The sequence below is a fragment of the Blennius ocellaris genome (genome assembly GCF_963422515.1).
Source record: "Blennius ocellaris genome assembly, chromosome: 14".
Lineage (NCBI taxonomy): Eukaryota > Metazoa > Chordata > Actinopteri > Blenniiformes > Blenniidae > Blennius > Blennius ocellaris.
This window is the reverse complement of record NC_137663.1, coordinates 24,933,349-24,948,497: the sequence shown is the minus strand read 5'-3', so window position 1 is coordinate 24,948,497 and position 15,149 is coordinate 24,933,349. Positions and strand designations below refer to the sequence as shown.

Sequence of the window (15,149 nt, the reverse complement as noted above, 5' to 3'; positions counted from 1 at the left end):
TTTTTTTTTTCCCCTTCATTGGATCATGGTTCTCAAGGTTATTGTGCAGCTCAGTGCCCCCCCCCCCCCCCCCCCCCTTTAGCTGGAGGTGTGTGTAAGCGCTCCCATCTGTGTGCTTGTGAAGCTGTTGAACCCAAGTGAGACTCCTTGTCTCGCTGAGCTCGGGGCAATTTAATTTCCTCTCCTCCGTGGTCTCATCTCGCGTATCGCTCTTATTACTGCCGGTGTTGTGATTCCCCAGTGAAGGTGGGATAGGTTTCCCTCCCGCGAGAGCCGGGTGGAATTTGAACAGAATGACCCGTTTTACCCAGCTAATGTGTACAAGATGAACATGTTGTGAGCCGCCGACGCCGGGAAGTCGTCCTCCATCTGGAAGTGGAGCGACAGGAACTCCTGCTTGTAGACACACCAGAACCTCGCCGACTCTGGGTTTTTTTTATTTTTTTTTTTACCCCTTTTCTTTCACCCGTCTCGTGCTTCCTTGAGTGCTGCGCCTCCTCTGATGGGTTGACTGTTCTCCCCCTCTCACTCTCTCTCTCTCTCCCCCCCTGCTGTGTCTTGCTCTCCCCCTCCCCTGCGCTCCACCCGGGGGTATTGCTGTGCGAACGCCTGGCACTGATCGTAGCTCGGAAAACGCCTGTTGATGGCTGTCTCTGTGGAAATGTGTAAGAATATGCCAGTGTGTAATGAAAGGGAATGAGAACTCCTTTCATTTTCACGTTTCTCTTCTCCCTTCCTTGCTCTCTCTCTCTCTCTCTCTCTTTCTCTCTCTCTCCCTTGTGGTTTTGTTTTATGTCTTCCTCCTCCACCCAACTCTTGCTGCTGCCTCCACCTGGCCTTTATTTCCAGGCATTCCTTGCTGCTTCCAGGACCCAGACTCTCTCTGTGTGTGTGTGTGTGTGTGTTGGAGAAAAGGTTGGACAGAATTGGGAGCTTTGTTGACACAGCAGGTGTTGATTTAGCTCCACAGTGGCGGCTTTGTTTGTTCCACCTTCATTCTTTTTACGCTCAGAAAGGGCAAATCAGCCCCGGCTGCCAGGCTGAAGGGCAGCGCGCCGATAAAGGAGAGGGCACTCTTTCTCTCCCATATCATTTGGTTGGTTCAGTGAGCAAGGCCTTTGCTTTCAAACGGCGTACGACTGTCCTTTCAGGGCTTTTTGTTTGATTTATTTCCATGAGGGGTTGTTTTTTTGTTTGTTTTTTTTTCCACCCCCCAGAAATAGACGGCCTCCATCCAATGCATCCTCCTTGGCAGTTATTAACCTCCCCGTCCTCCTTCTCTCTCTATTCCCCACCAGGTGATCTTCTACTCGGGCGACAGGGCGTACCAGGACTACCACGCCCCCATGGCGGGTCGCGTCCACTTCCACGCAGCCGACCCCAAGAACGGCGACGCCTCCATCAACCTGATCGCCCTGAAGTCGTCCGACTCCGGCACCTACCAGTGCAAGGTGAAGAAGGCCCCGGGCATCCAGACCAGGAAGATGGTGCTGAACGTCATGGGTGAGTGGACGGGTCAGGAAAGCAGGACGGGACCCGCTGACGCTTTTTTTAGGCTCGCAGGCTTTTTTTTTTTTCTTTTTTTTTTTATTCTCCTGGATTCTGTCTCCCTCCACAGTGGAAACGCACCAAATCACACGGCCTTTGCCCTCCTTGGCTGTTTTGATGTAATCCCTTCTAAAATGGAGAGCACAACCTTCCCAGCGGCTGTGGCGCATTGCCCCCATTGTGATACGATTCTGCATTCACCCGAGATGCTTTGTGATTATGTCTAAAATGATAATCCAGATTTCTTTTTTTTTTTTGGGAGCCTATAAATTACTCTGTTGCAATTTTATTATCCATCACATAAAAATTAATGGAGATGAGCAAAATAATGCAGGTTTTAATTACAACAGTGTGGTTGCGTGTAATTATTTTCCTTTATTGTCTGCTTCAGCTGATTGGGTTAAAGCAGCTCTGTGGGACGTTCGCCGCCACTGGATTAGTCGTTATGAGACAATAAAACCGATTCAGTTTGGAATATCACACATGGGGTATATTCAGATAACGTTTTTTTTTCATTTGTCAAATAGAAACAAACAAAAAATTTGAAAACTGGATGCGTGCTCTCTGCCGCTTTCCATTGTGCGCAGTGAGACGGCTGACACATCCGAGTTGTATAAGTCAGATGATTCACTCCTTAGGCAAACACACACTGGCTCACGGTGGCCTCGCCGGCCGGTCAACCAGCTAAATGCTTTCAAAAGGGAATCGCCTCCCGAAACCGGGGATGAACAGCCACATGTGCGGCGCCCAGCCCGCGCCGTGTGATGAGCCGCTTGCCGTTCATCAGTTTTAAAGACCGGGTGCAGACAGAAAATGACTGCCTTCGACCACGTTATTGTGCACCGACGTGACCGCACAGGAGGTGCGCTGTGCCAGCACTTCACATGGCTTTTTTTATTATTATTATTATTATTATTATTATTATTATTATGGAGGAAGTGAGAGGCAACGCATGATGAGAATCCCTTTAAAGCAGTGATGAAGCCTTCGGGAAGTTTTCTGCACAAAGGCCCCCGTTTACAAAACATTTCAAGAGAAAACACATGGTTTTTGCATTTTCTGGTGCAAAAATGTTTCACGTCGACACAATGATACTTTGAAAATGATGCTTGATTACATGGAAACTCCGAAAAAACACCATAGTTCGCATGTCAGGTCACATGTTGGTGCTGTTTTTGAGAAAAATACACCGAATACACCGACATTCATATGGACGGACGAACCAAGTTGGACTGTTCTTACGGTGACTGTCAACTAGAACTGGGAGCCATTTTCAAAAAGTTGCATTTTCAGTGGCTCCCGAGCCACGAAGGTTCTATGTTTTCACTTCAAGACCCAGTTTTATTCGGTGTTTTCATTAGATTTTTCACGCAAACATGTTTTATACTGAGACGTGATGAAAAAGTCCCGTCGTCGATTCATAATCCAAACTTTTAATGGAAATGTCGGCTGCTGTGTCCTCGGGGCTGAACAGCAGCAGGACCACTGGCTTGTTATCAGTTCAAAAGCTCAGGCAGCGGTTGCTTTGCATATTCATGCAGGCTCCATTGATGTTGAGCAATATTTGCTGGTTCTGGAGCAACATCCATCCAGTCAGTGTCTTTCTATGGAGACGTCGGAGCTCAGGGATTCAAATCAGGCCTTTTGAGTCGCCAGGTGAATGTGATCAGTTGGGCTGCTGCTGTGAGTCTCCTCTTTACAAGGCCTTGTTTACAATCAGCTGGAAATGGCCTTGGTTTTGTATTTTTGTTTGAGTTCTGATAACGATCACTGTAGTATCGCATGTTTCAAGTCAGTGACTCTCAACATGACTGTGGTTTAGATAAACGGCCGAAACGAAACCAAAGTCTGAAAACATGCTGGTGGAAACAGGAGTGTCTCTCTCTCTCTCTCTCTCTCTCGCTCTCGCTCTCGCTCTCTCTGACACAGCAGATTTAAGAACAGTTATGTACGGTATCGTCTGAATAAAAAAATCTGAATAGAAAATGAAGCTCATTTATTAGAAAAAAAATATGTCGTGATGAAATCATGAAGTTTTCTATTTTCTAAGAGGAAGATAATTACAACATAGACTCAAAGGGCTCCCTGTTTTATCTTTATGTATCTGGCAAAACTCAGCATAACACCTCAAGCTAAATAATACACACCCCCCCCCCAATGCAAGTTGACATAACTTTATCAGCTGTTTCCAGAGAATAAAAATGTCTTAAACATGGACCGTCATCGCAGTTCAGAACTCCTGAGCAGCTGAACCCAAGATTAATGCTATTTTAAAACACCTTATTTGTTTTAATCATTATTCGGTTTGACACCCCGGCTTTAATTGATTCGGGCGTTGTGGACATTAAGAGGATGACCCTGCTAACTTTCCCGCAAATGCTTGCCCGTGATATATATATATATATATATATATATATATATATATATATATATATATATATTTTCCAATATAGGGTTGAAGTGTATGCATGAGTGGAAGGAGGGCGAGGCGGCTGGAGGCGACACAGGCTGACAGGCTGCTAGCTCTTGACCCCGGGTGCAGGGAGCTTCAGGCGAGGGAACGTTGACAAGGAGAGGCGGGGACATCTTGCCTGCTCTGCATTTTACCTTGAGCTTGATCCTGTCACAAGGCGGATTGTCCCCGAGAGCCGGGCGTGCTTGTTGGTGCACCGGCGTGGACGCTCTTCAGTGTATTCACCACTCACTGCGCCCTGCTGCGACCTGTCACACGCACACACACACACGCACACGCACACGCACACGCACCCACCTGCAGCCTACACCGGGTCCAGGTACAGGAGGCAGCATGCCCTGTTGTGTTCTCTCCTGCGGTTGCAGCAGGACAGTGAAGTTAACAGGAGGAGAGTTTCCACCTGCAGTTCAGCAGCTCCGACAAGTCGACCCGCCACACAGATCACGCACACACACGCACGCACACACACACACACACACACACTCACATCTGTGGCCTCTCATTATGCCGCCTCTTGGCTCTTTTGATGTGTGCGAAAGAACAGCTGAGAACTCGAATTTCACTCACAATCGATCTGCAATCAAAGCTCCTCAGCTTTTACCAAATCCACCCGAAGATGATTTGTTGTGGTTTACAAACGTTCCTGGTTTCAAGTATGTGTCCAGTGGAGGGATTCAGTCAGCGTTTGCAATTTACACTGCAACGTTTTGAAAACGGCAGAAACAATAATCGGTGTAGTTTTTATGTTGGGCCACTAGGTGGAGCGTTTTCAAAGTGACTCCGTGACGAAAGTTTTGCATTTTTACTTGAAAACCTTGTTAGATCATGTCACGGTACTTGTGTTCAGAACAGACTGAAAATAGATATTTAAACTTATTACTTAGAATGCGAACACTTACCAATTAAATTGTTATAGCATGCTGTTGAACATAGTGCCACACAACTTACAAAATAAAACTGGGGATTTAAAACGGTGTAAACAAGCTCTAAGAATGCACCACAGCATCTTTAAAGCAGTAATACAGAAGAGGTTGGTGTTTGCAGACACAAACTGCGAAACTATTTGTTGAGAGTTAGAATCTGCACACGTCCAGGACCTCCCTGTGAAGCTCACCAAGCAGATCTCATTTATCTTAGATGTCACTTTACCGTCCTGCAATCACCGGCCGTCACTCCTGAAGCCGCCGCTGCGCCGCTTCCCGTCCAGCTATTCTTTTCCACTTATCTCGTCCTTAAGTTAGCCTTGTGCGGCTCATAAATCTGCTTACTTCAGGAGACCGCCGTGCGGTTGTACGGTTGTACGGCCGTACGGCCCTGCCCTCTGCGTCTCTGGGCTCCCGCTGCGTCGCTCACCTTCGCCGACCTCGTCGTTCGAACGCATAAATCGGCTCGCCGGACAGCGGTCGTAATGCGACGGGCCGCGCGCTACAGCCCACGGACGTGTTGACTTTCACCTTTAAAGACGTATTTAAAATGTCATCGGCCTCTGACATTTACAGTGTTGCTGCATGAGGGTGTGTGTGTGTGTGTGTGTGTGTGTGTGTGTGTGTGTGTGTGTGTGTGTGTGTGTGTGTGTGTGTGTGTGTGTGTGTGTGTGTGTGTGTGTGTGTGTGTGTGTGTGTGTGTGTGTGTGTGTGTGTGTGTGCGCGCGCGTCGGGAGGCATCTATCCATCAGGCTCCTTTAATTTTGTTCTCTTGTGTTTTTGCCCCTTTCGTCGTCACCCTGTGTGTTTGAGATTAGCTAAAGAGCTCTCAGTGCTGTTAATCCTTACGGTTATGCCTGATAAGCCCCCCCCCCCCCCCCCCCCCCCCCCCCACACACACACACACACACCGACACCTGGTTCAGATCTGGAGAGCCCCTCTCTGGGGTTTTGTGGTTACAGAGCCCATTACCATGCCATGATGTCAGATTTTCTCTCTCCAAACATCATCGCATCACAGTCAAACCAGCCCCCCCCCCCCCACCCACACCCACACACACCCCCACCCCCCCACACACACACACACACCCCATGTGTCTGGGCTCCACTCGAGTTGGTCTGCTTTTCATTTGAGGCTCTGTTTGTTTAGAATCCGCCCGTCTCATCTCCTGCCAGCACTGCTGACTGACCGGGGAGCGTTTGCTCACGTTTCTGCTGCAGGACTTTGAGCCACAAAGTGTGTCCTCTATCTTCTGTCGTGGATTTGTGTGTGTGTCTGGTTTTGTGTGTGTGTGTGTGTGTGTGTATGTGTGTGTGTGTGTGTCCTGTCTTTCTTGTCATTATCCTGACTGACAGCTCCCGTAATGACGGCAGCTGTATCAATTACTCTGATTACTGCTCTCGTCTCGCTGACGACTGCTGCTTTGAGCACGGGAGGAAATCAACTTTCGTGTGCTCAATAAGCAGACGCCGCTTCGCCATTGGGGGAAAAAAAAAATACAAATAGCGGGGTTGAAGGCAGGAGGGACGAGTGATTCAGAGCTAATGTGACCACCTGCATATGTCGGCCGCTCCTCACCCGTCTGAACCGCCTCCCCCCTCTCTCTCTCTGTCTCTCTCTCTCTCTCTCTCTCTCTCTCCACAGTCAGGCCCTCCAAGCCCAGGTGCTCCACCGACGGCGCCACCCTGGAAGGCAACAACATCGTGCTGAGGTGCACGTCGAAGGAGGGAACGTCGCCGCTCAAGTACAGCTGGGAAAAGACCAGCGACACCAGGCTGCTGCCCGGCTCCGCCGTGCTGGGTACCGGAACCTCCTCCCTTCGTACACGCCCCCTCCACACAACACCGCCGTCGCTTCATCCATGTGGTTTTTTGTTTGTTTTGTTGCCCCCCCCCCCCCCACTACAGATGCCATGGGCGGCACCATGAGCGTGAAGAACGTGACCGCCGGCGCGTCCGGCACGTACCGCTGCGTGGCCTCCAACCGCGTCGGCACCGAGGACTGTATCCTCCACCTCAAAGTCACACCTCGTGAGTTCAGGACAAAGAATTCTTGTATTGTTTGACGTTTTGACGGCTTGTGATTCAGCTTGTCTTGTTGCATCCATTCAGTTTCACCAGTGAACCGTGAAACCCGGACCCGCCCATTATCTTCCCCGCATGCCTGAAAACAAAACAATATTTATAGAAAACACCAGTGGCAGGTTTCTCCGGAAGACACGCCTCCCTGCGATCGTGACCTCATGCCTCCGAATCCTGTTTCCTGACACAAATGACGTTCTGAAAAGTTCTCTCTCTACCGGGGAAAGAAAACAACAAAAAACTGCAGTTTTCAAAGCTCGTCTGTTCTCCCTTCACAATCTGACAGTTAATCACAGGAAGTCGGTGAAGTTTTATCAAGTTACGTTCCAGAGAAAACTCTTCCCCGTACAGACTTTGTTTTGCGGCCCCATGCTGGGACGGCGCCGTCAGCCTCCCCGCTGCACCATGTTCCAGGTGCCGGGTGGGGATTTGGACATTTCAGGCTTGATTTCAGTATCTCTCTCTCTCTCGCTCTCTCTCGCTCTCTCTCTCTCTCTCTCTGCCCGCCAGTCTTTTTTCTTCTCGTCTCTCAGAGTTTGACACACGTCTCTCAAATGGGTTGAAATTGCTTAAAAAGCCTCCAGCCTCAGGGAGCTTCATACCCCCACAACCTTCAGCTGAATTCACTGTTTCTCGTTGCCGTGCAGCGAGGAGCGAGCCTGTCGGGCCACGAGTTGGCGCCGTCGGTCGGGTTTCACGGTGAAACAGTGGGGGTGCGCCGCCGCCGCCGCGTTATCACGGCTTCGCTGTCGAAGCGTCCTCAAAAACGTTGCGTTGTCAGTGAATCAGTTTCAGCTTGAAAATCAAACGTCATCGCTTGCCGACGTCTATCCTTCCAGCTCCGAACACCGCCGGCATCATCGCGGGATCGATCATCGCCGTGCTCCTCATCCTCCTCCTCATCGCCATCGTCCTCTTCTGCTGCTGCCGCGCCCGCCACAGGAAGAAGTACGAGAAGGAGATCTGCAACGAGATCAGGTGGGACAGAAACTACATGTGATTATTGCTGCCAGATGATCCCCCCCCCCCCCCACACACACACACACACACACACATGATCACGTCTCAACACCCCAACAGCCGTGAAAATGGTTTGTCTCCATCAGCATTTTCCTTTTTTAACCCCTTCTGAAATAAACAGCTGTGGTAATCAGTTTGAAAGCTTTGTTTGCTCCGCCCCCCCCCACCCAACCTAACCCCTCCTCCTCCTCCTCCTCCTCCTCCTCCTCCTCCTCCATCCGGCCCGGCGGGCTTACTGTCCCTCCGCCGTGGACTGAATCTGTCCGCGGCCACAATGGCGGCGCTCACGCCGCGGGACAAAGAGGATTAGTTCGCCGCCCGACACACTGACATTTGCAGAAACACCAGAGCGTGAAGCCACGGGACCCGAACAGGCCCCGGGCCCCCCGGCCCCGCCGTGATCGAGCATTCAAACTGGATTATTGCTGCTTATTAGCTGTTAATGTGGTGGCAGAGGGTGGTGGCAGAGGGAGTCGGGGGCACGGCGGCGGTCGGATGCTCGCCGACTTCCTCCCCCAATTATTTCTCCCCTTTTTTTTATCCAGTCAGATCAGGATTTGCTCTTGAGATGACTCCCCTCCCGTCGTTCTTCACTTTTATGGCCTCTCTCCGTCAAACGCCGTCCTGCTTTTACGACACATCAGGGGGAGATTTTTTTCCCCATTTGACTCCAAATGACAAACTTGATTCCAGAAAGATGGAAAATAAACTAAAATAAACTGCACTGGAGTGGAGATCATTGTGTAATTGAACATTCTTTTCAAAAAAAGTTTCATTTATAGACAGAAGCTTCTTTGTGAGACCTTGTGAAAGGAAGTGAAGAGAGTTTGAACGCATCAAATAATCTGGAACAGCCAGTAGACGTCGCTTTACGTTTTCCTCTCTTCTCTGTCTAAACATTGACTGTGCCCCCCCCTCCTCCCCCCCTCCAGGGAAGACGTGCCGCCGCCTAAAAGCCGCGTGTCGACGGCCCGCAGCTTCACGGTGGGCAGCCAGCGCTCCTCCCTGGGCTCCATGTCGCCCTCCAACCTGCACCACGACTACGCCCTGAAGCCGCAGTACGACAAGATCCCCTCGGAGGAGTTCGACCGGCCCCCCAGCCACGCCCCCCTGCCCCCCGCCCTCCGCCACCTCCACCGCCGTCCGGATGTCGGGGCCCAACCTCAGCCGCATGGGCGCCATCCCCGTCATGATCCCCGCGCAGAACCGGGACGGCTCCATCGTCTAGCCCCGCCCCTTTTCTCCCCCCCCTCCCCCCCGTGAAGGGGGAGGAGGTGGGAGGAGGAGGGAGGAGGGGAGGGGAGGGGAGGGGGGGGCTGTGACGGGCGCTCGCCTGACTTTTAGCTCCTCGTCCTCCTCTGATGAAGATCCGCTCTGCCGCCGGGAAGTCGAGAGTAACAAACTTTTTACTGCAGAAGAAGAAGAAGAAGAAAAACAAACGGATGCATTTGATGTCCTGGACTTTGTCACCAGTCATGAAGTATAACGGTCAAAACACCGAATATATTGTACATACATGAGCATGTGTTTTCTCTCTCTCTCGCTCTCTTTTTTTTTTTTTTTTGTTTGTTTTTTTAAACGATGGATCACTATGGTAGAGAAACTGTATGTTGAAATCAACCCGGCCGCCGCCCGGCCCGCTGTACAGCCGTATGCATGCTCGTGTGTAGAACCCGTCAGTGTGTGGGACTTTTCAATGCCTATTTAACATCGAGTCTTTTTTTTTTTTTTTTTAACCGTTGCTCTGTGATTTGAATCGTTTTCTGGGTGCAGGGATTGGCTGGTGGTGAGGTGGGGGGGCGGGGCTTGGGAAGATTATTACTTCTTGACCGATCTTAAACAGAAGACCCCCCCCGCCCCGACCCGACCCCCCCCCCCCCCCCCTCTCCTAACAGGAGGGAAACACCGGCTGCATCTGGACAACGAGGTTCACCAAGCAATCAGATTTAATTGTGTTTGACTGTTTGCAGCTTCCAGGCCACCAGAACATGTCTATGACCACACACACACACACACACACACACACTGCCCCCCCCCCCCCCCCCCCCCCACCGGAGTGCTGCATGTGTAATCCTCCTCATTACAAGCAGCCGATATCTTGATTAACCTCGCCTCAGTGGTCGATATCAAACCTTCCGCGGCTTATGTAGCATTAATTGCACATTTTAATGAAGGATGTGAAGAGTTGGGGGAGGAGTCGTCGTCGTCTTACCCCCCCCACCCCCTTGCCCCCCCCACACACACACACACACACACACAGGTAGAAGTCGGTCAGCTCCACTTCCATCTCCTGGTGGCTCAGCCGTCTTCGCCTTACTCTCCTCCTCCGTCTCGTAGCCTTCCATTAACCCCCCCCTTGACCCCCCGACCTGGATTCTTCTGATCTATTGTGCCTTCTCGCCCCCCCGGTAGTGTTGTAGCGTCGCCCCGCATGGCCGCCACTGCCACTCAAACAACACGACAGTCCGTCAGACCATCGATTGTTTTCTGTTGCCTCGATCGAAACTTTCACCTCCTTTACTTTAGCTCAAACTCTTATTTTTTTCCCTTTCTTTCTTTTCTTTTTTTTTTAAATGACAAATTCTCACTTCAATAATTGATGTGCTGTTCTTTAGGTGACCTGTACGGTTCTGGCTGTGTGTATTAACGCCCCCGTCGATTCGCCCTATCTAACCACCGCGCAAAGGAACGACATGCCGATGTTACCATGGATGTAAATGTGATGCTGTGCTGTGATTGGCTGATCCACACCTGACGCAGGAGCCGTGTGTGTGTGTGTGTGTGTGTGTGTGTGTGTGTGTGTGTGTGTGTGTGTGTGTGTGTGTGTGTGTGTGTGTGTGTGTGTGTGTGTGTGTGTGTGTGTCCTCCTGCGGAGCTGGAAGGGAGGGTTTCCTCTCACATCACCCACTAACAATATTAACTAGCTTGCAGTACTAACCCCCGCTTTCTTTTCGTGTGTATTTTTGTGTTGTATTTTTGAATAATAAAAGTCGATGAAACGATCCGACTTCCTCCCGTGTGTGTCTGTATGCAGCGGAAATGACAAAAGTGATCCTTCCACTTTAGTTTTTCCATTAAAGAAAATGTGCTGATCAGTTTCTCACAGACTTTTGTCATTTATGAAATCTCAGATTTATGTTTAAGATGTCACACTTACACTTCTACGAATGAAATCCGACTGAAACGGATTAATTCTGCAGAAATATATAGTATAATATGATAATACTAAATTTATCTGTATAGAAAATAAATTTTTTGGGGTGTATTTCAACAGGTGTGGAGTCTGATTCAAGTTATTTCTGTTTTTAAAAGTGTCACGAATGAAAACACATTTAATTTAGTTAATTTGACACATCGACAGTGTAAAAAATCATCATTTTCCAAAATAATATGTTTTTATTCAACCAAATAATTAAAACTGAAAGCATAAACTTGATATCAGTGGAGTTTAATTTGAAAGGCAAGAGGAAGCGATGCCTTGTTTTGAAAACGACAGAAACACTTGAAAATGGTGTTTTCATGTTGGGCCACTAGTGGGTGCTGTTTGTTTGTATAATGACCCGTCTGTTCGCCGTGATGAGCGTGTGCAGTACGAGCTTTTCAGAAAAGTCGTCGTTTTTTCGCAGTCTTTCAAAAAAAGTTTTGACTCCGACCACCGTCGTCATGGAAACAGAGCCCCGATCCCTTTTAATCAACACCACTTGAGTCAAAGTCGGTTGGTAAATTCACCTTCGGTTCGTAAACATGTAAACAATCTCACGGTGACTTTCCACCAACAGGCCGAGGGTAATTAATCAATCCTGCCGTCGTGACCCCCCCCCCCCCCCGCCCCCCCCCCCGCCTCCTCCATCTCCACTCATTTGTTTCAACTCTTCCTCTTCTTCTTCTTCAATTACAGCCAATTTCCTTCTTTACTTAACGTGCTGGGTAATGACTTTCATTGCACGCCAGCACTAATCAAAGTTGTTCCTAATTAACTTTGCTGCCCCCCACCCCCACCTCCCCCCCCCCACTCCCCCCTTCCGGGATTCTATTTCTCCACCCAACATGGTGGCGGTCCTGACATGTGGCCAGGATCGATCGTTGATTATCAGCCGATCGCTCGTTGACAGGAAGTCGATGGGAAGACTGAAGCAGTGGCTAACTGGCGCTAAGCGGAACCCCCATCGCTATAATTGGATGTCAGTAACAGATCAGGCCCTGGGGCATTGATCTGCAGCCCGGCGGAGTCTCTCATGCCGCCTAATGGCCCCCCGCTGGGAGGAGTGGGGGTGGGGGGGGATGGGGGGGTGTACCAATCCCACCGTCTTACAAATGGACGTGGTGAGCTATAACGGCACTTTTATGGCCGCCGCATTCTAAACGTTCATTAAAAGGACATTAGCGGCGCGTGCAGATGAGATTTATGGACACCCCACGCACATTCATGACTTTTGAAAATATATATTTATTAATAACGTCCTGATTGACGGACCCGAAGCATGGATGTTGGATCACCTCACCCCCCCCTACCACCACCCTGCAGTGGTATTAATTGTTTGCCCAGATCAAGAAAAATAAAAAAAGAAAGAGTACATGTCCTCTGATTGGTTCCCCCCGGAGGGTTTCCTTGGCAACCTTATCGGGTTGTATACAGTCTAAGCCGGCCGCTCGCGGGAAGATTTATCTTGTAAAGCGCGATTCGCCGGCCGCCGACAAAGGAGGCCTCTGAGAAGCGCCGGTCTCATCAAAGTCTGCCGCCTCAGTCACGTTAAGCTCGCTGCCGTTTTTAGAAAGCCTCCGTCGGGTTGGGGGGGGTTTGAGGGGGGGGGGGTGGAGGGTGGAGGGGGGGGGGGGGGGGGGGCATGCATATGCATGAGGCGCGGCTCCGCAGCAGTACTTTAGCACTCCGGATGTAAAATGACACAGATTACGATGTGAGTGTTTTGCTCTCTGCAGCCCCGCCGGATGAATGGCTGACGAGCTGCGGCCATTTTTGGACGCCGTCCCCCGTGTGCCGGTTGGAGGGGATCCAGAGCCGAGGCTCCGCCCCCTCCGCCGGGCGCCTTAATGATGGCGGCGGCGGTGACGTCACACTGGCGGGACGTCGTGTCGAGCGAAGAGGCGACAGACTGAACTTTGAGGCTCAGTCGCCTCGAACAACCTGCGGAGCGGCGGTTTCGAATCCCACGTCTCTGCGGCTGCCGCACATCTGCCAGGCCTCTTCGTCTCCTCTCTTCATCTTCCTCCTCTTCATCTCCCCAAACAGGGAGCAGGAGACTGCTCCTTCCTCTCCCCAAGCTGGGAGCAGGAGGCTGCTCCTTCCTCTTCCTCCTCATCTTCCTCTTCCTCTTCTTCTTCCTCTCCCCAAGCTGGGAGCAGGAGGCTGCTCCTTCCTCTTCCTCCTCATCTTCCTCTTCCTCTTCCTCTTCCTCTCCCCACGCTGGGGAGCAGGAGACTGCACCATCTTACTCCTCGTCCTCCTCGTCCCCCTCCTCTTCATCCTCCGACCTACTCTTCATCTTCAACCTCCTCCTCCTCTTCTTCCTCATCCTTCTTGTCCTTGCTCTCCTCTTCTTCCTCCTACTTCTCTTCTTCCTCATTCTTCTAGTCTTCCCATGCAGGAAACTGCACCCTCCTCCTCTTCCTCCTCCTCCTCCTCTTCCTCCATCTGTTGATGGTCGACCTCTATCGCCCGTTGCGTCTCAGCATCATCTCAGGTCAGCTCTTCGTCGCCACGCTGCTGCATTTCGATGACTAATCTGTGACTTTTCATGAACGACCTTCCCTTCAGTGCTTCAGGGAGACGAGGGAGCAGCGATTAGACTCAGTCCACCGACGTCACGTCTTTTATAGATAACTCTCTCTCGCTCTCTCTCCCTCTGTCTCTCTCTCTCTCTCTCTCTCTCCACTACGTTCGTTCACGACATGTTCGTGACATTTTATTCCAACATTGCACGAGTGGCACTCCAGGTCTTCCCACAGGAGGACGTTCCAGAAGCTTCTCCTCACCGGCAGAAGTTCAGGACGCCTGCTTTGATGTCCTCTCTCCCAGATCCTCTGACCTCTGACCTCTCCGACCACCCCTCCCCCCCACCCCCCCCTCGGCTCGGTCGGTTACAATGTGATTTGTACGTTTAATCTGGACTCGATTACAGGTGACCGCCTCGGCACGCCGTGACATCACCGGGGGCACGACAATAAAGAGGCGGCCTTGGCGAAGGAAGCGGCTTCAGTTTCCCTTTTTCCCCTCTCTGATGATTGGGGTCATCTCTATTATCACCGCGGCGATGTCAGTGATATAGAGTGTGTGTGTGTGTGTGTGTGTGTGTGTGTGTGTGTGTGTGTGTGTGTGTGTGTGTGTGTGTGTGTGTGTGTGTGTGTGTGTTCAGGCATCGGTGTGCGGTTGCATCTCCCAGAGTGGCCACATTCAGGGCAAAGGTCATGGTGGTGATTTAACAAGATGGGGCAATCCCTTTTAGAATTGCGCACACACACACACACACACACACACACACACACACACACACACACACACACACACACACACACACACACACACACACACACACACACACACACACACACACACACACACACACACACACACTATTTCCAGCCAAGCAATTAGACAATGCCTCGTCTCCATGCTGGACACGTAGCTCCTCCACCCTCACAGGGGGGGTCAGAGCAGGAATGTGACTCGTTTCTGCGATTCGTGCCGTAATCATCAATCTCTCGCCGGCCGGGATTCGGAGCTTTGCACAGTTTTCACTGCAGAATGTTTAATAGAATTGATTTAATGAGGTCGCCCTGCAGTCTGACTTGACGTTTTGTTCCCTCGACCTACAGGTTGTGCGGAACAACAGAAGGAGCCGAAGAGACAAATGAAAGGCAGCCGTCTCGCATTGACGATTTGTTTTGAAGGTTGAACGACGTCGAGGTTTCATTTGAATGGGAAGCAGAGCAATCGGGTGAAAATGAGGATGAGAGGATCATAAATAAGGAGAAACTGTAGAATGGAGGTGAAAACTCAATTAAATACAGCATAGAGGAAAAGATGCTGCAGCCATTCGAAATGAGGTTCATCCGTTCATCTTTTTTGACCAATCGGGTCGAAGATT

At 50.6% G+C, this 15,149-nt stretch overlaps 1 protein-coding gene across 1 annotated transcript in view; it reads left to right on the top strand.

Annotated features, from left to right (window-relative positions):
* cxadr (CXADR Ig-like cell adhesion molecule) overlaps positions 1-9,274 on the top strand; it is a gene marked incomplete at its 3' end in the record, with an annotated part of 42,633 nt that extends 33,359 nt beyond the window's left edge. The window contains 6 exon segments of the mRNA XM_080508851.1: positions 1,299-1,503; positions 6,590-6,745; positions 6,853-6,975; positions 7,866-8,004; positions 8,979-9,159; positions 9,161-9,274. Coding sequence (XP_080364977.1) covers positions 1,299-1,503; positions 6,590-6,745; positions 6,853-6,975; positions 7,866-8,004; positions 8,979-9,159; positions 9,161-9,274 — 918 coding nt within the window.
* Between the last annotated feature and the right edge of the window lie 5,875 nt (positions 9,275-15,149).